Consider the following 24,593-nt stretch of genomic DNA (forward strand, 5'->3'; position numbering starts at 1 on the left):
TTTTTGTTTTCCACTGGGCAAATTGAGTGTGCAAGTGTTACCTGGTCGATCTCCATGAGTTTGGGGAAGGCCCCCGGCCACTCGATGGCCACCTTGACGGTGTCGGCAGGCGGCGGCATGGCGGCGTGGTTGCTCTGGAGCCTCTCTCTTTAAAGCAGGAGGACAATCATTCACACCTGGAAAAACAGCAAACTCACTTTGGTCATGTCCTCCAGGCACCTTCAAATGCACAGAAAATATTAGAGCAAAAAAAAAATAAAAAATCATCATTGTTGTCATGACGATTGATGTCGTCACACCATAATTCAAAACCCAAACCTTGTATGTAACCTTAACGGTTTGAAAGCCTTATTTACCGCAATTGGTATCCTAAATTCAAAATCCTACCCAGGCCTGGCAACCCTGTCTCCTAAGCCAACTTGGAAGGCGCGTGCGCACGGCGTGATCTTCCAACCCGAGCGGCGCGGTGTTAAGAGTGAGTCAGCCCATAATAATCCACACCAGCTTTCTTCCCGCGAGCAGTCGCCATGGCAGCAGCCGCATCAATAGCGAACATGCCTCTTTCTTTCCGAGGCCCGATGTTTTGTCACAACCCACCCCACCCCCAAAATAAAGTGATTCACTCTCCAGCCCCTCCTTCATGTCCTCCATCATGAATGTTTGCATTCATTGACCAATCCGAGCCCACTTGATGCCATACTCTTGAAACCCCAACTTCAGACTTACACACTTATTTGAGACCCTACTTTGAAATCCAACACGAGACCTCTAGCACCAATTGAAAACCCTAACCGGGAACCCTAACCGAACCAAATCTAGAAACTGTTGTCTTCTGGAGCGCAAAGACGACAAAAAAACAACAACTTGTCAGTGGTAGAAATGTCTTGTCTATCCAAAAAACTCACTATGCTAATGCTAAGCAGATCAGATAAAGGGAGGGTGTAAATTGTGGAAGGGGCAAATTTAAAGCTATCATGTGATCATGGGGAGGTCAAAACAACAAAGTGTGTTGGTCTCAGGTTGCCGCCGAGTGATCCTCCTCAGCACGTCCCAACAAAGACGGAAACGTGAAACCGACCCACAGAGCGCACCCTTTGCTCACCTCTTAGTTCAACGTTTGAAATTTGAGACACTTCAAAATCAAAAACATTCTTATTATAAATGAGACAAACAAAAGTGTGAAAACATTTCAAAAAAGTAAATTTTTGCGGGAACTTTATACTAGTCAAAATCAGGACAATCGGGTCGTTGCTTCCAAAACGCAAACGTGTGGTGCTAGCCTGAAAGCGCAATCCGACATCAAAGCGACAAAAAAAAAAAAAAAACTACTGCAAAACATAAGACAGGCTTATGTCTTAGTGATCAAGACGCTCAAGTTACCCCCTCCAGCGCGGGCGTGCAGATTAAACACGCAAATGTACAGAGGAAAACCTATCCAAAAAAAAAAAGGCTGGGACAAAAGACTGACGTGTGAAAAGGAAGGACGACAAAAGGCAAGGAAAGATTGGCGAGCGGAGGAAGAACTGCCATGAAACAATGCACCCAAAACAAAAGGCAAAAAAAAAGAAAAAGAAATAAAAACAATCAAGTTCGATGATCACAGTGACAGATGGCCGCTCATGTTTGCGCACCTTCACAACTTTTCATCACAATGAGTGCCTACAATATGCTTTTATTATTGTAGGATTTTTTTTTAAAGCTCACTGTCAAATTATAGCTTCTCAAAAAAGTAACCTTTTTTTGCTGCATATATTATTGGATCGATATTGGTCTCGACCGGTATCGGAGGGTACGATTATCGACATCGTATAGGAAGTGAAAACGCTGTCTGGGGACGCTGATCTCGGAAAACCCTCAAGTGGAAAAAGGTAGCAAGCGAGTGTCACAAGGGCCTCGCTACAATGTTGCAAGCAGGATATCCTGTCAAGAACACACACACAAAGAACAGGAGGAGCTTGCGACAGACTCCCAACTCCAAACACGATACTAAATGTAGCCGGCAAGTGTTCCAGCTGGCAGACGGGAACAATAGAACGAAACGGAGGAATATTTACAAATGTCGGCCCAGTAGGTCAGCCACAAAAAATGTTCTACTTTTGACTGACGCCGCATTTCCATGCGCACACCACTTTGCTAACCGGATGGGCGACGTCTCAGCACCACCATCGGACCGGTGCAAAGGAGCGCTTGCTCTTGTTCGACCTGCTCGCCAAGGCTACAGAAAATTGTCAAATTAGGATTTTTTTTTTAAATTAAACTGTGAACATTTTTTGTAAATACAATTCTAAATTTAGACTGCATAGTAGAATTACTAGTTATTTTTAGTTTAATTTTTTTTCGATTAACGTGTGGCCTGTAAAAATCATTTTCATATAATTCTGACAGCCCCATCATAAAATTGTGATTTATTTTCCTATAAAAACATTTTAAAATTGTCAAATTAGGACATTTTATCATAAAATGATAATTACTGTTTTCAACTTGTGTCTTTTTCCTTGTAAAGTTAGACAACAAACTGACTCACCTGGCGCGACTTCTGCCTGGCTTATTCCAACCCGCTCAATAGATCAACTTTTGCGCGCGTGGATGTGTTGTTGTCATGGACATGTTGGCAAAAGGCGAATGTTTGCACCCGGCGGTGCCGAGGAGCAAGAAGGGGAAGTGGGCGTCTGTCGAGAAAAGAGGAAACGAGTCAGTGCGGCGCACGGACAAGGAGGAAGTGTGACGTCACGGCCAAAAATGTCAATTAAGCTCCCATTCATTGAGCTCACAGAGCAAATATGTCACTGGGTGCGGAAGAACTAAGGAGCGTTTCAGCTCAAACGGCATTGTGACATGAAAACGTTTCCTCCACCCTGCATGAGCTCAACAGTCTCACAAACACAAAAGTGGCCCATCCTGTCTGTCATGAGGTCAACATTTTGCGCTCAATAATAAATATCGCCCAGCCGCGTTAACTGACTTTCTTTTTCATTTACATTTTCTCATAAAAGACAAGTATGAATAGGACTTGAAAAAAGCTACACTGACATAAAAAAATGTTTTGCTTTGATTTTATTGTCTTTCTTGTTCAAATTTGTCCAAAATGACGAGTACCTACTAAATAAACAACAGCGCGAACATCGACCATTCAGCTCATTACCGAATGGCTCCTCCGCGTTGGCCAGGCCAAGAATCTCGAGGGAACATTTATTATTCAACGACACCATCCCCAAAGAGGAATAATCCACTTGACTTGTGGATGCTCAAAGGCGCCGGTGATTATCATGCCATGAAAACTCAGCGATTTGTAAATGCACATTGTCCTCTATCGGCCTCACCGTGAAGCTACGCGGTGTGGCGCAGGATGCGGCCCAAAGCCAGAGCAGGAAGCCTGCGTCGGATTAATACTATCGCTATCTTATTGGATCACTCACGCATGCTCGCTTGGGTCTGCAAAGCGTCAATCGCCATCCACGGAAACGCAGAATGACGTTGAGCGATCCCGCGGTCAACGCTTTGTACGCTTCTAGTGGAGGTTTCTACAAAAGCTAAAGGCACATCAACGGATCATACCAAAAATCATTGTCAGGAGTAGTCTTACGTTTATTTTTGTTAGCTGGTCAATGACGGTTTGCATTTTGCATTAGCTTTGAGCTAGCCATGTTGGGGAACTAACAAAAAGATTTGTATTTGAGTGTGTCTGAGCATGCTAGCCAAATAGCCTCATTGAAATGGACCCTCGCGCCTCACTCATCGATCTGGAAAACCATCGCAGCCGGTCGTTTGACAAACATTAACCTACATTAGCGCTGACATGACCTTATTTGACCTTTGATCAAAAAAACAAAAGGAGTCAGTAATTGCAAGTAAAAAGCAAAGAGTGGCCATTAAGTGACGAGTGACAGAGTCGATTGCATCCTTCCTGCCTGCCCGCCTAGTTTGTGACCGCCATTCATTACTTAAAGGCTCTTCTGTTGACGTGCTCCCCTGAGGCCCCTCGAGTTGTACGACATAAGAATGGTGGCGGTGTGGGGGCAATGCTGTCCTCAAGGGGCAGTTGTGAGCCAGCCGTGGTGTTGGACACGCATGTCTTTTTCAGTTTATTCCTGGTTCCCTAGTGGAGTCATATGTACTTGTAATGTAAGGGTGGGTGTGGGTGGGGCTGGGGGGGTGCTGTGAAGAAGACTTGGGGGGGGGGTTGATGAAGTCCCGCCCGTGCCGTCTGGCAGGCGACTGTGTCATCTGGAGTAGCGGAATCAAGCTTATGAATTATAAATTAAGAGAACTGCCTGTTGCCTGTCTATGAAACAAACACCCGACACACACGCACACACAGAGAAAATCCAGCCAGGTCATGTGACCAAGGCTGGGATGAATGGCTCTTTTTGGTTGGGCAGAGGAGGAAGTCATGGAAACAGGTCTATAGTTCCATTGTCTAACTGTCTCTCCATATCTTTGTGCGTGTTGCAGTCTTCATTCACAACAGAGCAACAAAAAAATGAAACAACGCCTCCATCATAAAGTAACATCCTCTCACGCCCCCGCCATCACTGTGAGAGCATGCTGACAACCACGCGGAAGCTAACTTTAGCGCTATGAGAAATCAGCCAAAATCCAGTGAAAACGAGGCCCTCGTTGAGGAGGGAAAAAAAAACAAACAAAAAAAAAGAAAAAAAAAAGGAAACAGGTCATTATGACTCGCTCTACTTTCCACATTGTGTAACCGTGCCAACCGTAGAGCGCAGGGCAAAATCAATAGAAGCACCATGACGTCTCCTAGCTCGCCTTCCACTGCACAAAATAAGAATCAAAGCGCTGATTCATGTGGATATTTTTTTTCCTCATCAGGTTGGATTCGAGAATTGCGAGAATGGGCGGAACATAGCACCAAGACAGTGTGGCTCACATCGTGGCGCCATAACATAGCGTAGCATCGCAACATCATGATGGAAACTAGCAACAGTGACCAAATCTTGTCTTGTCCTAAGTGTGTGACACAATACAGGTACGACGGGAAGAAGCGTCTCCATCTGCAAGACAAGTTGGTGTGCATCTCCCGGAATAGAAACGCCACTGCCTTCATGCAAGAACAACGCCATAGCTATAGGCCAAGTTGGGCTCATTTCATAAATGGAACGTTTACAGGCCCGCGGCGCCACTGGTGTGCACACGCACCCACCACGCTCGGAAGGCTCCTTGTGCTGATGCTGCGGCACGCATGGAACACATCAAGCGACAAAGAACACTTCTAATCACAAATGTTCTCATGCCACATTTTGCGGAATAAACCGTCAGTCAAAATGTAGTCGCTCTAGCTTGTGGTGAATTTTGTGAATTTAAATTTAAATTTAGTGTCACAAAACTTGTGTACAATTTAACGATTTAAATATGCTTTAAAACAAAACCGATTTATGGCTTGCAACCAGTGAATTTATTCACCAGTGGTTAAGATCGTATTTAAGATTAAGCGTGATTGTGAAAAAATAAAATCAGACTAATTCCGTTGTTGACGGAGCACAGCATTAGCGTTCCCAACTTAGCTGGCTTTTAAGCTAAAAGGCTAACAATGCAGTCATGACACAAAAGCTTTTCTCATGATATTTAAAAAAAAAAAAAAACATTAAGAGCTTAACATCGCACGCTTGTGGCAAGCTGGCATGTGCAGTTAAACGGGACGTGAACGATCAGTCATCCCTGGTCGTGGAATTCTGTTGCAAAAGCAGCCGAGCGAGTTTGCACGCTCACATAGTGAACTGCCAGTGGTGAAGGATTTCTTGGACAAGGTCAACATTCCGGCATCCTTGCAGTCAATGGGTGGTAAACTTAAAGGGCCTATATGGCCTGCAGCGCCAATGGGGCTAACGACGCGTGCTAACTAGCTGCTATCGAGGTGCGTCGTAAATAAATGGAGTGAAAAGCATTTAGTGCTTAAGGGCGAGGCAGTCAAACAAAAACTTTTTGGCGGATTTGAAAACGGCAAAGGCAGACGGAAGCACAAGGAAGAGTTGCAACAACTCACTGCTAATGCTCTGTTCGCAATTATCAACAATGACTTGGAACAAAGCGTACGCATAAACAAAGTATTGTGAGCTAAATTTCGCAGCGCAGAGGATTAGCATGCGCACCCAAGCATAACCCAATAACCCAAAGGTCATCATCATCATCACAAGTGCCTCATTAATAGCTTCAAAAGTGTGCCGAGGCTGGGAAACGGGGCCACCGGTGGGTGTTTGTGAACGAAGCTCGCTGCCAAGTGCCAGTCTGCCAGTCATTGTGGCCAAGCTTTTCCCCGCCGCATCCCATCCATCCCCCCTGCCGACTTTGCGCGCGAGCCTATGCTGAGATGCAAAAGAGCAGGGAGGGAACTTTGGGGATTGATTTGTGGCTATTTTTACCCGTCCTACTTGAACCAAAGGGTTCAGACGCGCACCAGAGACTAGCAGAAAATGTAACAAATGAGGCGAAAATGTGGCTGAGGTCGCTTAATGAATCAATCAAAGGCCTCAATCTTCATCATCCATCACCGCGACGCATTTGGCTTCCATCTAGCTATGAAGAGTGTCGTTTTGGGGCTGGGAGGGTAAGGTGTTAAATGAACAATCGGCCGCCGGGAGCTATAAAAGCCCACGTGTGCACAATGGAGAAAGTTGAATAAAAGGTAAGCAGAAGCGTTCTGTCTCCCAACTGACTGATGAAGCGGCTTTACTGCACACTCTTGACCGGAGCAGACAATTGCTCGTCTTATTGAACCATAACTCAGGCGAGCGGGCGGGCCCGCGAGCAACCGAGTCGTTAGCAACCGCTTGTGACCTAGTTTCCGACCACTCATCAAGCTTTGGCTGCAACGCTCCACCCATGCCCACTGACCTAAACTTCACTTTCTCGCAAATTAAACTGACTGAAACTTTGCATCCGAGAGGATGCTACCGGAATGGTTGCTTCAACCCAAAATGGCCGACTTCCTGCGTCTTTTCGGGCATGGGTCCTTGAGGGTTTTTGGTGGGTTGACTCATGATAGACATGCCGCCCAAAAGTTCTATTGCCAAGTCAAACTGGCTTCAGGGGCTGAAGGCTTCAACCCCAATCAGCCAGTGACCAAGTCAACCAAGGTGCCGTGAAAGATTTTGCCCTCATGAGGGATGAGCGAGAACAAAGGAGTCACTGTCGTCGACAGGGATGCACGCATGACGCATACTCGGCGCGCATTACACACACTTGCTGATCCATTGCCAAGCGGCCCTGCCACACCTTTTCTTTCCACATCTTCCAGGAAATGAAGCACCTGAGCCAAAGCATGGTAATATGGTAACTGTTGTTATGCTAACACGCAGCAAGACGGCGACCTCGGTACAGTAAGTACTCAACTATTTTAACCCTACCACACAAGCCCGCGCACACTCACAGACAATCGCATACGCGCACACAGGCTTTTCCCACTTGCATCCACGCCCTTTCTGTGGGCTCAGTCAGCCGTCAATTAGCTGCGGCCGCAGCCTCCCAACTTTAGACTGCTGCCCTATTATTTATTTATTGATCTTTGCCCCCGGCCGCACACGTTTCGACAAACGCTACTCGCGGCCGGCCATCCCTGGCACTGCGAAAAAAAGTGTGCCGAGGAAAAGGAGAGACAAAAAGCAAGGCGAGTGTGGGCCGGTGCTCCACAAATGGGGAAGACTATTTACAGAGTGTGGGACTCGGAGGAGTTCATTTTAGTTTCTTAGTGGTTTACGCACACGCCTACACGGAATACACGCGCACACGGGCACAGACACACAAAGGGAGGTGATTCCTTCAGGCATCTTGGGCTGCTGGGAGTATGATGTCATGCCAGTGATGTCATACAACCAAACTCGTCACATTCAGGCATGGCATCACAAGGGTCAAAGGTGAGCCTGAGCCAGCTGACACTGTGCAGGGCGGAGGCAGGCAAAAAGCATTCCCGCCCACATTTACGTTCACACCCGGCGATGATTCCAAGATCTCACGGCAGCGACGGTGGAAAAACGATTGCCCCCACCCTCGTTTCCATGGTGACGGGAAGCGGTTGGAAGCACTTTAGGCAAAGCGTACAATTTGTGGCATTTGCAAATTACATTTCATGTCGTTTGTGCTTTATTTTTAGAATTGTGGCAACTTGATGAGACTTTCCCACAAAAACTACACCCCCTATCAATGTTCAACACACCCTACTGAATTAATATTCAACAATAGCTTTGTTATTATTTTGGTTTATATTCTTTCAGGAAGTGGTTTATTTATGTTAAAAATGTTAATTTTTTTCAATGGAAAAATAGTAATGTGGTTGTACAATAACTTTTTACTCTTTTTAATTTAAAAACCTGAATTTTGTTCATTTTAAAATACAATGTTTACACAAACATTTTTCATGCAAAAAAATGCAAATTATTTTACAAATTAATTTAAAATACATTTAAGGCACTATGTGCAGTTGTTTATTTGTGAAAAAATATATATTTTTAAACATTGTTTCCATTATTTACATAAATATTGTTAATGCTTTTTTTTTTTTTTTGCTTAAGGATTAAAGAAAAAATGTAAGTGCTGTTAGTCACATTTTTAAAATGATAGTGATTGCATTTTAGCGAGACTTAATCATTTTACCCCGTGGCCTAACTAGAAAAAAATAAAATAAAACGCTCCCAAACCTTGTCTTGTACTCATTGAGTGTTGCTAATAAAGTGTCTGTGAGGAACCCATTTCACTTCCCGATTGCATTTTTTTTTTTTTTTTGCCATGATATGAAACTGCCCCTGTGCACTTCCTGCGCTTCTGGGAGGCAAGCGTTAAATTCCAACATGACTCAGATGCAAAAATTCAAACCACACGAGAGGATGCATGCAGCTGTGCCGAGGGGCTTTCCCCACGGACAACAAAACAACAGACGTGGTAGTGGCGCGGGCCGAAGGCTAAGATGGGAAAAGGTGCACACCACCTTGATGGAGGTAAAAAAAAAAAAAAAGAAGACAGCTAAAATGATTTTTGAAAGAAACGTGCGCAGAAGATGTCCTTGTGCGCCATTGATTGATTCCGACAGTGAAAAGGCCAAGCCGTGAAAGCTTTCAATCCGAGGCATCCCGCAGGCTTGGCGGCGACCTTGACGGATTCACCTTCACGCGTGGCCTCTACTTAGCCTAACGTGTCATCTTCACGCAATCTCCTTGCAAAAGCCATCTTTCAAAAGAAAACTGCTTTTGCGGACAGGAATCGCCATTTGTTTAGACGCGAGATGTTATTAGATATTGTTGTCAAAGAGCCTAGGTCACAAAAAGATGCGTTTAACTATGAGTCACACAGCTATGACACACACTGCGAGTCAACACAATGGAAGAGAGACTAAATGTGTTATTACCGTGACAAGCGCCAACGGCTAAGCGCCGGTCACCGTGATGGAAATGATGCACATCTAAACCAGATTACACTAGCGGTAGAAATACGCTGGAATAAGCTAAAATGAGCGGGAAAACAGACCCAAAGCAAAAAAAGTAAAATATATAAATCACATTAGACAACAACATTTTGCAGAAAAATCAAAACTGAAAAATACTATGATTTAGGAAAAAACAAAAATATCTGAATACCAAATCAAAACATTTTTGGGAAGAAAAACATTTTAACAAATGCTACAAAAAAAAAACACAACAAAAACTTTGCACATACTATAACCCAAATATTTGCTGCAAAGCATGACTGCGCCACTCAAGTAGAGCGTTAGCTAAAGGTTCTCAGCGGGGTAACACCAAATACCACAAACTCCGGCTACCCCTCCCTCCAAATTGCTCATTTCCAGCACTGCAGTGGCACAGCTGGAAGGCAGCGAGACGTATCACTTTCGGGCCACCGATGACGTCAACGCTCGCTTATCCTTGCAAGGGGGATTCATTTTCCCATGGTGCATCGATTCCATTATCGCAGATCATTAGCAAACGTGCGCCTAATGGCTTCCCTTTCCCCAAATTCCAAATTCAAGGACGCAAGGCCCTTGATTCTATGTTCACAATGGCCTAGCTAGGGCCTCGCCCGCCCCATCTCGTCGCCCCATTTGCCGCCAGTGGGAGCAATTAAGCCGGCCTGCAAATGAACGCAACCTCAAACTGCCAGCTAGTACATTCAAAAGTTGGTGGGGGGGGTTTTCGTCGGCAAAAGTTAATGCTTGAAAGCCACGGGAGAACGTGGAAGACGGTAAGGGGGGCGGGAAAGCGGTTCATTAAGATAGACAGATAGGAGGCTGGCTTGACATCAAGGGGAAAACAATTTACATAGCCGCCGCCAGGAAGCTGAACAGAGCAAGAAAGCCGACACGCTGGAGCGCCGCTGCAGCTGGAGGGGGGGGGGGGGGTACGTGAATGACACTTTCATATTGTGCGAGTAGAAGCTAATGAGAAAAGATAACAAGCGGAGAGGGAAGACGGACGGGTGGTGGCAGTGGTGGTGGCGCTTTCTCAGCACCATTTTAGCTTCTCAAGTGTTTTAGAAGAACCGTGTTGTTTTCCCCATTTGCGCCTGCCATTTGCAAATCCTAACGTTCAAGTGGCATCCAGCATCTTAACTACTTATTAACCAACCTCACTAACGTTTGGACTGTTTTTTTTTAGCGCTTACAAATTCAAAATTTAATTTTGCGACAACAGTCTTGTCAGCGTAACATTATCGTGTTCGATAACTGCGGCAAAAATATATGCAAGTATTTCAACACAAGTCAAAAAATGAAAACTGCAGATCTGACCGATCGGACTGACCGTGTTTTTAGCAAACAACTTATTTTGGAACGAAAACAATGCTAGCATTTGAAAATGGGCCTCAAACGTTTTGATTCTGATACTGTTTACATTTACAAGATAAAAATAAGGACAAAAAAAGAAGTCACAACTGCGTTGAACTCACGAGTAATTCTAAAGTAAACGATCAAAAAGATTATTCCGATGCGAGCGTGACATCACCACCGCCTGGCAGGCACATTACAACGCTCCTCCAGATCAGAATCAGAATCAGCTTTATTGGCCAAGTTTGTGCATGCCAAACAAGGAATTTGATGAGATGAGAGTCTGCGGTGTAACCGTAGCCGAAATGTTTACTCGAGAGGGCCGACAAATAAAATATTTAACTCGGGTGCAGCGAATAAATCTGTATGCATTCCTTTTGACGTACAGCCCCCCTGAGCAGAGGGAGGATGTTTCTTCTGGCCAGAACGCACGCACGCACGCACGCACGCACGCACGCACGCACGCACGCACGCACGCACGCACACACACACACACACACACACACACACACACACACACACACACACACACACACACACACACACACACACACACACACACACACACACACACACACACACACGCACTTCGATTTAACGGAAGAACGCAAAATGGATGTTTCCTGGCCTTTACGGCCAGACGTGGCGCTGCAGGCAAAAGACGCCTCACGCTCCGCCGCAGATTCCGCGCAAACATGCGAGCCCTTCGGCTTCAAAGCCGCCGCTGTCGCAAAATTACGTCTCCAATTTAGCCACGCCAAAATCTACGGGCATAAGACGCCGCAAACCACAATAATGAACATTCTGCTGAAGGACCGCAACAAGACAACTTTGAACGAGTGTTGTGAGCCAACACCAGATGCTGCTGTGGTTTCTCAAAGAAGAATGTAAAAATTCCACAGCAAACATTCCGCTAGCTTAGTCGCATCATTGCCCAAGTCATTTCTCAAATGTTTTTGGAAAACAAAATCGAACGCTTCAACCGTTGTAGACTACCATGACCTGACAATCAAATGTGATTCCTTTGAGACTTTGAAATTGGCCACATTGCTACCTGTTGGTTTGGCCCAGCCCACTGTTCGTCAATTATTTTCTGTCATGCCCCCCAAAAAAACAATATTTCACACTGCTCTCCTGTGTGACTATAAATAGTATAATTTCTCCACGAAGTAGTAGGTACAACTCTGAATAAAATTGTATCTTAATTAACCCTGGGTCACCCATGCCCCCCTGGCATCGCGCGGCACCCCCAGGGGGGCCCATCCCGCTATTTGAGAAATACTGGCCTGGCATATGTTCAGATATGAATATTTGGGGGTAGTTAAATTATATAATAGACATTTGGAGCATTGAAAAACCAGATTTTGAATTTAACATGTGGCACATTCAGCTTTCTGAGGCCTAATGTTCCACATGGGTGCGTTTGAATGACATCCACTCAAACACCTGCATCTTTTTTTTCCCTTTAGGTTTGGCGTCATTATTTCAGAAGAACTCTAGCGTAATACAAACTTTGAGTGGCCCTCTCACTCGTATGACATACATCCACGTGGGCATTCCATAATAATAATAAGTGGCTCCATTATTGATAATAATAGAAATAATAAGATGACGAGAATGCCCACGCGGCATGACGAGCACGCTGGGGTGGGGGGGTTGGGGGCTCCACGGACCATTACGCATCTCTTTCATTTGCGCAGAGGCAGAGTCAACACACACTGCAGTAGATCACACACACGCGCGTACGCACGCACAACTTGCACAAAGCGTTTCATTCGAACGACACTTGGTTAAGTCGCAACGTAAACGCGCGTTCCCGAAAGCGGCGGAACGCTGCAACGCGTGTGTGCACGCGCAGAACTCGCCATTGCGCAACGTTCGGCGACGAAGGAAGGAAACGCTTTACAACTAGAAAGGCTGAAAAGCGTAAGCGTACCTGCTGCAGCGAAGACACTTCTCCAACTGGAGTTGCTGTGTGTGTGACTGGTTGGCTGCGCGCGTCACTCTCTCTCTTTTGCTCTCTTCCTGTGTTTGTGTGCGTTTGTGTGGATGCGGGCACTTCCTCGTCTCTTCCGCCCCCTGCAGGCCGCCGCCGTCATGACCAGCGCAAAGCAGAAGACCTGACAAGGAGACAAGCACATGCGGCATGTGTTGCGGTTGTGTCTGCTGGTTTTCATTTGGAAGCAGATTTTTAGACCCATTTCATGTGAAATGAGATACGTTTTCAGACATTCCAATAATTTAGTCTTTCATTTTACTGCATGACACTGTTCTCACCAAAATGGGAGATTTTTTCTGTTTACTGCGGCTCAGAGTTGAAACATTTCAATAATTTGTTTTAATTGGCAGGATCAAAACTGAACCAAATATAATGAATGTATTCACCAGGAATGAGACACGACCCTGGTGTAATTTGTTTTCAACTTGTATTTAATATTAAATTGTCTTACAGAGCTTACATTATGTGACCTTTATAGTTGAAAATGTATAGTTCATTCTGTATCATTGTCATGACTGAGTCAGCCAAATGGTAATCTAATTGTTCAACAGTCATGTGGGATGCTGGGATTTTGCTCATTAAAAAAATAATTCAAGCATGTTTAAACACATAAAAGATGGAAATGTGACAAAAGGTTGGCATAAAATGTAGAGAAACTTGGTTTATTACTGTGGTTTTGGTAGTGTACAAATCATAATGAGAGCAGTTTGTCACAGGTTCTCATATTTTGAGCAAAAAAAGCCCTTACATTTCATCTTACACTTTTATTTGTAACCTCTTTGAAGTGCATCTAGTAAAAACATTTTTGTATTTATTGTAAATCTCTGCCAAAGGAAATGATACAGCAAATTGAAGTGAGGCGTTAACGCCCAAGAAAAGCTTCGAGCATAGCCATATTTTTAATAATTCATCGTCATTGAATGCTCCCCCACCCCCCCTCTGCGATGGTCACGTTACATGCAATGCTTCCGCGTGATCTCTTTCATAAACGATGCAGTTTGAATTCAGGAACAGAATTAATGGTTTGACTGATTCTGTTAAGGAGCAATATGCAGTGCCCCACCAGATCCAACAAGTGGCGCTGATGGTGGGTCAAAGCATGTATGAGCAATATCACTCTGAGAAAGAAGAAAAAAAAAAACATTGCCGTGGATACGAGTTAATTTTGCTTCTCTTGCCCGCCTGGCCAACTGAAGATGTTAAAAAAGAGTTTTGAGCAGCATCATAGCAATGAAAGTGAATCAATGCTAGAGCGCCGTCAGATGCTTTAGCACGTACAAATGGTGGCAATGTTTTCAGGCTGGAGGCGAGCGCCAGCAAGAGTAATCCTTCCATCCGGGGCCGCATTTGAATTTAAAGCTGCGCGGCGGGATGTCAAAGGCAGCGAGTCACAGCTGCGAAGGAGGGAACAAGACAGCAGCTTTATTCGTTCCAGTGCATGGAACTCTTTCACTGGGATCCGGACGCTTCCCGCTGCCAAGGTGACGCCCATTGTTGCACATGTTAAGAATGAGACTCTTGGAGATGAACCTCTACCTGCTGTCTCCAAAACCAGAAAGGTGGTAAAGAGGCAAATTTTGGACACTGTATCTTTAAGTGATGAAAGGACTTGACATTTCACAATTGTCAGTCTGGCTACAAGAACTTCCTACAAAACCATTGACCTTCGCTATGGACAAAATAACTTTTCAAATGATTTGTCGTGGTCTGTGTCGTGTGAAAGATCCAGCAGGGAACCTCGGAGAGAAGCAAGGCTCACATGCGAACATCTGCCTTAACTAAGCGAGAGTAACAGACGATGAAGAGATGGGGGATGGTGCTCAGAGCAAGATCAAGCCGCAGCAAGTTCTTCATCATTACTTTCGGACTTAGGGGTTCAAGAACAATGGAAAAAAAAGGTCTTTATCCTCAGCACACGAGAAATATTGGCATACATTTCTCAGCCACCGAGCGGATTTTTTTTTTTCCAGAGCAAACAACCCCCAAACCTCAAACCATCCCAAGTATGCTACGCAGTCGCCTCCTGAGGGTTTAGTCCGGAGCGCGGCGGTGAACGGTTTCCGTTGCGCGCTCCGCACTCAACAGAGTGCTTTCACAGAAACCCAAGATGGCACCAACACAAAAACAAGGTAAACATCTGAACAAAAAAAAAAAAAGTCTCATCTTGTGTGAGTGTTCACGAGCCAACACAAGGGTGAGTCATCACCTGCACAAGGATGCTGCCTTAAGGTTGTATTTCTTGACGTCCACTCGCAGTGTCGCCGATCAATCGGACTCGGAGGACGACTGGTGCTTCTGCTTCTTCTTGTGCTTCTTCTTCTTCTTTTTCTTCTTTTCCTTTTTCTTCTTCTTCTTGCCGCCGTCGGAGTCGGAGGACGAGGAGGATGACGTGGTGTCTTGGAGAAGCTGCTGCAGCTGCTGGATCCTGTAGAGGAGGCCATGCAGACCATCAGGCGCAACGTCAGCGACATTTCCTTTGTCCAAGCAACTGCTGCCATCTTGCTCGCTCGCAAAAGTTTTGTGTTGATTTATGAGCATGAGACGCCTTCCCACCACTAAGTGGAAGACGGACACAAATCAGATCAGAGATGTGCGTTTATTGGCTGTCTTTGGCTAACATTCTAATGTCGACATCACCTCATGAGTGCTTAACTTGCAAAATAAGAGATGAGACCAACGGCTTTCTATCGGAGTGCGACAACAAATATTTTCTTGACCTAGCATGATGGCTAATACTTGCTGTGAATATTCAAGGGAAATCAGCCGGCTCTGGCTTTGTTATGGCGGTACTCGGCATTTGCACCGAGGTTTAGGCAGATTGGCACCAGAGCAACGAGCCAAGGACAGCGACTGAAAAAAAGTGTGTCGCTTGTGCTCAATGGTATTTATGTGACCACTCGGGGTTCATGCCACTAATAGATGACAATCGTTTCCTATCGAGGGATAATGTTTTGGAATCACTAACGAAGAAAAATAATGGCAGCCTTTCCAAAGTCAACATAGCAACGCTTTTTGGTTTCAGGGTTACGAGTCATTTGAGGGAGGATGAAGGCCTCGAATTTGGCAAATCGAAGAGACGCTGACATCGCGTAATAAGAATCCTGCTCCATGGGGATTGTGTTATGATACGAGGAGGAAAGCGTAACCAGAAAACAAGTTTTGACAGCGGGATCATTCTTATTTGTGCGTTTTCCAATGACGCCAACATTTAGACAATTTGGAATATGCGCATGAATCCAAATCCACTCCACGACATCAATAGACTCACTGAATAATCCTGCTCAGAAACAATTTAAATCCAATTCTGACAATTATAATTATATATCATTAGATGTGGATGTAATTATAAAAAATATAATTACTTTCTGCAAAACGAGCATAATTACTGGTTGAAAAACAGAATTTGAAGGGCAGCTTAGGCTCAGTTTTGTCTCCCTTTCAGGGAAAACGTCAGATGTTTCATGTGGTGATGGCCTTTCAATGAGCTTTTTCCAATGCATGCAGACTCACACCAGTGTGCCGCGAGCACGCCGGCATCAGAATAATACTTTGTTGTACCGCTCAATCACCTGCTTTCTTTGGCGTTCCTTTCATTCTCTCGAATCAGGTCGTACATGGGGTCTTCGTGGGCCTGCCAGATAAATGGGAAGCTGTTAAAATGGACTCCCAAGAGATGAGAGATAGCAGTCAGGAAATGGCCTCTTATGGGACTCCATTTACTGCCATTTTTGCTCCCTTTTTCCGTCACTCAGCATTTTCCCAGTTGGAGAACAAAAAAAAATATATACAGTTGCATTTATGGTAATCATTGTAGGATCCTGAGTGCTCCATTGTTCCATTACGTTACATTAGATAGAGCGGCCCACACGTGCTTTCCACACGCGCATGGTGCACTCACCACGCGGAACTGCTCCAGTTTCTGGTTGCCTTTGATGAAAAACGGACACTCGCGATCTCCCGTGCGATGGCCGTAACGTTTGCACCTCCAGCCTGCCAGAAATAGAAAAATAAATAAAAACACCACCAGGAACAGTTTGTCAATTGTTTGATTAATCAAACAATTCAAATTAATTTCAAGGATGGTTTTAGAGCCGGCATGTGGAGAAGAACTTGTAGAGGTCTAATCCTGGTCGCCAGGGTAACTCAGCTGTGCTCTTGGGTTTACTAAACACAAAATTTCATAAAGCTTTCATAAAACTATAATTACAGCAAAAATGTCAATCAATAGATATGAGCTTTTGGGGTTCATTTTAAAAAGCTAATCAAAATGAAACTAAATAAATAATTAAAACTAACTAGTTTTGTAACTTGAAATTGTGAGGTGCCATTTTCCAATAACATGAAGCCTTAAGTTTTGGACACCATGGGATCAAGTTATGCGCTATCTGGGGACCTATATACACAGATTGTCTGAACTTACACTGCATCACCTTGACCTCTTTGCCCAGCGGCATCCACAGGCCCTTGGTGGGCGCCTTGGCCAGGAAAGTGCGCGCACCCTCATTTCCGGGTTCGGCAGGAATGCAGTCCTCGGGTTTCTCCTCATGCTCCTGTCAATCAAATGTCCGTATGTAGGGTGAGTAGTCAGTGTCACTTTTCTTCACAAGACTTGGCCAAATCTGGTAAGTCACGAGAGGGAGGTTACCTTAATATATCCAGGTGGAGGTTTTTCATAGCTGGAAAAAGATTAGACGAGTTAATTAACTGCTGCTTTTTCTTAAAGTCGGACTGGACGACTAAGGAATTTTATTGATTCCAGTTTATTTTTAAATGACCTTTGATTTTTTTTAAAGTCATTTAGCTTCTTTTGTAGCACAAAGCTCTGTTGACATGCACTAAGTCTAACAACATGGTTGCGAACATAGTGGAACTGCCAATAGACCTTAATTTCTGCATTTTGATCACTTTTGTGATATACTGTACTGGCCAAAGGTATTGGCACACTTGCAATTCAGATAATGCTCAATTTCTTCCAGAAAATGATTGCAATTACAAATGATTTGGTAATAATATCTTTATTTATTTTGCTTGCAATGAAAAACCACAAAAGAGACTGGAGAAAAAAAAAGCGTTAAATCAATTTCAATCAATCAAGCAATCAAGGCTTTTATGTCTCTGGGTCTTCCTGGGTATCCTACCATAGTGTAGAAAAGGCTGCTAAAACAGTGGTCCCCAACCTTTTCTGCACGACGGACCGGTAACGTGTCAGAAATATTTTCACGGACCGGCCTTTATATAAATAAATAATACATCTATATAAAGAAATAATACATTTATAATAAATATATAAATACGATGAAATAAAATGATACGACTGGCATAAAAACAAGATATAAACGACATGAAAATAAAACTCACCATTACGTTGAATTAGTGAGAGCATTGAGCTTGTTTCTCAGAAACGAGCCGGTCCCATCTAGGCGTAATAGGGGACAATGACACCCCAAGTGGTTAAGGTTTGTCTTTTAATACAGGATGCTTGGTGTCCATGTGCCGAAGCAGTTTTGAAGGCTTCATTGCCTCGTTAGCTAGCCTGTTGCCACATACAGCTCAGTGACCTAGTGGTAGAGTGTCCACCCTGAGACTGGAAGGTTGTGGGTTCAAACCCCGGCCGGGTCATACCCAGGACTATAAAAATGAGACCCATTGCCTCCCTGCTCGGCACTCAGCATTAAGGGTTGGAATTGGGACGCGGCAAATTATTCCCGGACGCGGCACCGCTGCTGCTCACTGCTCCCTTGGGGATGGGTTAAATGCAGAGACAAATTTCACCACACCCAGATGTGTGTGTGACAATTATTGGGTCTTTCTTTTTTTTTCTTTTTTTTTTTATATTATGCAGAGTGGGCTTAGCGCAGTGGTTCTTAACCTGGGTTCAATCGAACCCTAGGGGTTCGAGGAGTCGGTCTCAAGGGTTCGACAGAGCCTCCACTGTGGAGGTCCGAACAAACCTAATTTGGCGCCGCGGATGGCTGCCACGGTGAGTCGCTCTCTGTTTCTTTGTCTTATTTTGTGTGTTTTCTGTGTCTTCTGCTGTCCATCCCGGATCACTTTTACTAGAGAAGCACTGTTAAACATCGGTCAGTCTTCTTCTGGTATTTTCTCTCCTGTTCTCTCTGATTCAGACTGTTTGTCGGAGATTTTAGCCGGAGCGGCGGTGCTATACAAGCTAGCGCGACGGCGGCGACGCGGAAAACGAGCGGGAGCCCTCGTAAAGCTGAGGCAGAGAGGGTTCCGTTCTGCCCTACCGTCAATTCATCTGGCGAATGTCCGCTCCCTGGCGAACAAGATGGACGAACTGCTGCTCCTCACTTCAAGGAACACGGACTTCAGCAGATCCGCCGCGCTGTGTTTTGTTGAGACGTGGCTTAGCGAACGAACCCCCCACCACGCCATGGAGTTAGCTGGGTTTCGGCTAACGCGTGCAGATCGCAGCGCGGAGCTCTCCGGAAAATCAAAGGGAGGTGGTCTCTGTTTCTACATTAATGAACGTTGGTGTACCGATGTCATGGTGTTGAAAGAGTTTTGCAGCCCTCTCCTAGAAACACTTTTCATAAACTGCCGGCCGTTCTATTCACCACGGGAGTTCTGCTCGATCGTCATGGCGGCTGTTTACATCCCACCACACGCACGTGCGAGTGAAGCCACGCAGATGCTGGCTGACCAGGTGACAGATGTGGAGAAACTTCTACCAAATTCACTAATCATTGTTCTGGGTGATCTTAACAGGGCGAACCTCGCACACGAACTCCCCAGATACAGACAGCACATAACGTGTCCCACCAGAGGGGCACAGACACTGGACTACTGCTACACCGTAATTAAGGATGCATACCACTCTGTGGCTCGTGCAGCTTTAGGACTCTCGGACCACTGTCCAGTTCATCTGATGCCTGCCTACAGACAGAAACTAAAAACTTCTAAGCCTGTGGTGAGGACTGTCAGGAAGTGGACAGTGGAGTCAAGGCAGGACCTCCAAGCCTGCTTTGACTGCACCGATTGGAGTGTTTTTGATGCTGCAAATTCAGACTTGCATGAACTCACTGACACTGTCACATCATACATCAGTTTTTGTGAGGATCTGTGTGTGCAGACTAAGACCTTCTGCACGTACAACAACGACAAACCTTGGTTTACACCGAACCTTAGGAGGCTGCGCAAAGTCAAGGAGGAGGCCTACAGGAGCGGCGACCGGGACCTGTTCAAGCAGACCAGAAACACACTGAACCGAGAGGTCAGGAAAGCCAGGAGGTGTTACGGGGAGAGCCTGGAGAGACACCTCTCTGCCAATCCTGATCCCTCAACAGTGTGGAAAGGCCTGCAGAGCATCACGGGCTTCAAGAAACGAACCCCCCCCCCGTCCTGTGGAGAGCCCAAGGCTCGCTGACCAGCTAAACAGGTTCTACTGCAGGTTTGATCGGTCCTCCCACACAACGGGACCTCCTGCAGCACAATCCACACAATCCACATACTCACCTCCCCCCACAACTGCTCTGTCCACACCTCCATCACCGTGGTCACCGACTCTCTCTCTTGCAGAGGCCGCGCCCGCACTCCAGATTCGCAAGGAGGAAGTGCGCCAGATGTTCCGGAGACAAAAGATCAGGAAGGCAGCGGGCCCAGACGGCGTGTCACCTTCCTGCTTGAAAGTCTGCGCTGAGCAGCTGGCGCCCACCTTTGCACGGATCTTCAACCGTTCCCTGGAGCTGTGTGAGGTGCCCTCGTGCTTCAAGAGCTCCACCATCGTTCCAGTGGCCAAGAAGCCCGCCATCACAGGTATGAATGACTATAGACCTGTTGCACTGACATCTGTGGTCATGAAATCTTTCGAGAGGTTAGTACTGAACCACCTGAAGGATGTCACGGGCCCCCTGCTGGACCCCCTCCAGTTTGCCTACCGGGCAAACAGGTCGGTAGATGATGCGGTCAACATGGGACTGCACTACATCCTGCAACACCTGGACACCCCAGGAAAGTACGCCAGGATCCTGTTTGTGGACTTCAGCTCGGCGTTCAACACCATCGCTCCTGACATCCTCCAACAGAAGCTCATCCAGCTTGCGGTGCCTGCCTCCACCTGTCAGTGGATCACCAGCTTCCTGACCAACAGGAGACAGCGTGTGAGGCTGGGGAGCATCACATCTGACACCCTGACCACCAACACTGGAGCCCCTCAGGGATGCGTCCTCTCCCCACTGCTCTTCTCCCTCTACACCAACGATTTCTCCGCAAGTGACTCTTCCGTGAAGCTCCTGAAGTATGCAGACGACACCACTCTCATCGGACTGATCCAGAACGGTGATGAGACTGCGTACAGACAGGAGGTGGAGCGGCTGGTCCACTGGTGCAGCCAAAACCACCTGGACCTGAACCCGCTCAAGACCGTGGAGATGACAGTGGACTTCAGGCGAGGCCCTTCACCACTTTCACCCCTCACTATCTGCAGTAATACTATTCTCTCATCAGACACCTTCAAGTTCCTGGGAACCACAATCTCTCGGGACCTGAAATGGACCGGCCACATAGACTCTGTCCGGAAGAAGGCCCAGCAGAGGCTGTACTTCCTGAGACAGCTCAAGAAGTTCAACCTGCCACGGGAGCTGCTGAAGACCTTCTACACTGCCATCATCCAGTCTGTCCTCTGCACCTCCATCACTGTCTGGTTTGGATCGGCCTCCAAACAAGACAAGCACAGACTGCAACGGACAATAAGGACTGCAGAAAAGATAATTGGAATCAACCTCCCATCTATCCAAGACTTGTACCTGTCCAGGAACAGGAAACGTGCAAGTAACATCTCAACAGACCCTTCGCACCCAGGTTGCAGCCTGTTTGAACTACTCCCCTCCGGACGCCGTTATAGAGCTCTGTACACTAAAACCAGCAGACACAGAGACAGCTTCTTCCCCCAGGCTGTCGCTCTGATGAACTCACACCACTCTTAGAGTCTCAGAGTCATTACTGTGCAATAACATCCCGCTTGCCACACCTTTTTTGTCTACACTGTTTGTACTATGTGTCCTCTCTGCATCCATTGCAGCCTGGTCATCCTAGAAGAGGGACCCTCCCATCTGTGGTCTCTTCTCAAGGTTTCTCATTTCCCCTAGCTGGAGTTTTGAGTTTTTCCTTGCCCTCTTGGGAGTTTAAGATCAGGGGGTGTTTGAGAATATCTTTCGTTCTTCACATGTCCTGAGTGTTGTTGTTAGTCACCTAAATGTTGAACAGAGGCTGTGATTTACCGAAGTCAAATTCCTTGTTTGGCACGCTCAAACATGGCGAATAAAAAACTCTTGAATCTTAATTTATTGCGTAAATTCTGATTTGCCAGTATGTAATTTGTTGTGAGGTCATGCACAGTGTTGGTTTTGTTCTTTGAGCAAGGTGATGTTCATGCACGGCTCATTTTGTGCACTAGTATAAATCATCTATGTCTTGAATTTCCCCAAAATTATTTTCCACTAACGAAGGGTTCGGTGAATGCGCATATGAAACTGGTGGGGTTCGGTACATCCAACAAGGTTAAGAACCACTGGCTTAGCGCAGTCACCTGTGGTGATAAATCCATATTTTAAGTAGGACTCCAGAAATTTTCTTTTAAATGCAGCTTTCCTTTTCTTAGAAGTGGTAGCCTCTTCTTCTTCTGTCTCCTCATTGGGCTTTTTTCCCTTTCCGAAGAAGCTTTCCAAACATCTCTGTTTCTTGCTCATATTTGCTTGCTTCGCGGGCTCGACTGAGGTGACATGTCACGTGACCGAGACGAGCGTCTTGACCTGAACCGATGGATGTAATTGGGAGAGAATCGCCAATTTTTTTTAAAGTTTTCAAAATAAATTCTTACTCATTTTTGCTAGCTTTGCGGGCTCGACTGGGTGTTTCCCCCAGAAACATCTCTGTTTTTTGCTCATACTTGCTTGCTTCGCGGGCTTGACTGAGGTAACATGTCACGTAACCGGAACGAGCATCTTGACCTGAATTAATTGATCGTCAATAATTATTTTATTTTATTTTTTTCTGTGCGGCTTGGCAAACCGGTAACAAGTGACCCGCGGACCAGTACCGGTCTGCGGACCGGTGGTTGGGGACCCTTGTGCTAGAAGACTGTGAGACTCTTTTAAGAGGGTGGAGCCCGTATCATATGTGAAAGGCAGAAGAGAAAGGAAAGACGGTGGCCATAGTTTGCGAGTTCTGACATCATATAGTTTAAGTTTAGTTCAGCCAAGTACAGTTTACCCCACTTCAGAGTGTGTGTAAAGAAAGTAAGTTCTACACGTTGTTTATTGTTGTATAACTACCCGCCTCTTTGACTGCCAGTCAGTGATACAAAATGTCCTTGAGTATGTTTAAGAGCGCTATCATAGTGGTTTGCATTCGCGTGTACAATTTTGAGTTGGGCTGTCTTGTGTATATATTGTGTTGACATTTACATTATTCAGACATTAACACTTATTTGTTTTATAGAACCACACACATAATTGTACCGAGGCTGCCTATCGTCCGTTTTCATTCTGACGCCGACGGATAGTACGGGTTGACACTGTTGTACCCTCAGACTGCTGGACAGCTTGAACTTGTTTGGATGTTAGTAGAGGTTCTTAATCCACCATCCGCACAATCTTTCGTTGAAATCTCTCATCAATTTTTCTTTTCCGTCCACATCTAGGGAGGTTAGCCGCAGTGCCATGGGCTTCAAACCTCTTGATGACACTGCGCACCGTAGACACAGGAACATCCAGGTTTTTGGAAATGGACTTGTAGCCTTGAGATTGCCCATGCTTAGTCACAATTTTGCTTCTCAAGTCCTCAGACAGTTCTCTGGTCTTCTTTCTTTGTTCCATGCTCAAGGTTGTACACACAAGGACACAGGTTGCGTCAACTTTAATCGAGTTTAACTGGTGTGATTTAGTAATTACCAGTTATGTGCCACAGGTAAATAACAGGTGCTGTTAAGTACACAAATTATAGAGAAGCACCACGTGATTTTTCAAACGGTGCCAATACTTTTGCCTACCCCCTTTTTTGTTTAGTGTGGAATTATATCCAATTTGGCTTTTTAACAATTATTTTAGTAGTTTTACATGAAAGACAAACGAAATGAACATTTTAATATCAAAGCATTTGTAATTGCAATAATTTTCTGGGAGAAATTGACCATTATCTGACAGAATTGTTGGGGTGCCAATACTTTTTGCTAGCACTGTATGGCAGTTTATTTTAGGACCATTTCGCCTAGCCCGAATTCTAAGCATAAATAAATTCAAGAAATGATGTTAACACTCACAATGTCTCGATGTGTTTGAGGTTTTGTACTTGCTGGTTGAGCCTCTTCATCTGACTTTTAAGCTTCTCGTCGTCCTCCTTGGACGTCGTCTTATGTCGTTTGTGCTCTCGTCGCTCGTCTTTCTCCCTCGACCTCTTCCTGCTCGACATTTTGTGGCAAACGTCGTTCCACTCAAAATAATAAGACCAGATAAATGCGTTTAGACACTTTGTGCGTCGCACTAAGGGCTTGTGGAGAAGCTGATGTGAAGCTAGCGCTGCTGCTCGACTTCCGGAGCGGGAGATCTAAGCTGCTTCGTACAAGTCCAGTGCCCCGAGCGGGTGGCAAGCGGGACTGCATTAACAAGCTACATAAAGTTTATGTCATAAATAAATCATCTATGACTGAGGGGTGTCCAAACTTTTTGCATGGAGGGCCAGATTTGATAAAGTGAAGGGGCCCGGGGGCCGATACTTTTTTCAGACATTTTTTAACTCCAGAAATTTCATGCAAATACATACTGTTATGAAACAAATTTCATTGTCCCAATTGTCTTTACTTTTTAAATGACAAAA

The 24,593-nt window shown here is 45.4% G+C and overlaps 2 protein-coding genes across 6 annotated transcripts in view; both read right to left on the minus strand.

Moving 5' to 3' along the window:
* Window positions 1–12,831, minus strand: part of elmo1 (engulfment and cell motility 1 (ced-12 homolog, C. elegans)) — a 26,758-nt gene extending 13,927 nt beyond the window's left edge. For 2 of the 3 annotated variants that reach the window (XM_049751771.2, XM_068648995.1), the window contains exons 1-2: window positions 2,525–2,668; window positions 42–176 (exon numbers count right to left, since the gene is read on the minus strand). In XM_049751771.2, the coding sequence (XP_049607728.1) occupies window positions 42–119 (78 nt within the window). In that variant the 5' untranslated portion in view covers window positions 120–176; window positions 2,525–2,668. Of the gene's footprint in view, window positions 1–41; window positions 177–2,524; window positions 2,669–12,698 lie in introns of those variants that run through there. The other variant, XM_049751770.2, reaches the window with a different exon arrangement.
* rp9 (RP9 pre-mRNA splicing factor) lies at window positions 12,736–24,339 on the minus strand. 3 transcript variants are annotated; one of them, XR_011085807.1, is made up of 7 exons: window positions 24,040–24,339; window positions 17,407–17,437; window positions 17,182–17,311; window positions 16,660–16,751; window positions 16,331–16,392; window positions 14,968–15,186; window positions 12,736–12,882 (listed from the first exon to the last, which is right to left on the minus strand). XR_011085807.1 is itself a non-coding variant. In XM_049751887.1 (6 exons), exons 1-6 carry the CDS (start codon window positions 24,186–24,188, stop codon window positions 15,027–15,029), a joined length of 624 nt encoding a protein of 207 aa, XP_049607844.1. In that variant the 5' UTR covers window positions 24,189–24,339; the 3' UTR covers window positions 13,397–15,026. The 3 variants fall into 3 exon arrangements, 1 of the variants encoding a protein (XP_049607844.1); XR_007488006.1 differs by lacking the exon at window positions 12,736–12,882 and adding an exon at window positions 13,397–14,898; XM_049751887.1 differs by lacking the exon at window positions 12,736–12,882 and having other exon boundaries at window positions 13,397–15,186.
* Window positions 24,340–24,593: the final 254 nt, after the last annotated feature.

Source organism: Syngnathus scovelli, chromosome 19, assembly GCF_024217435.2.
Source record: "Syngnathus scovelli strain Florida chromosome 19, RoL_Ssco_1.2, whole genome shotgun sequence".
NCBI lineage: Eukaryota > Metazoa > Chordata > Actinopteri > Syngnathiformes > Syngnathidae > Syngnathus > Syngnathus scovelli.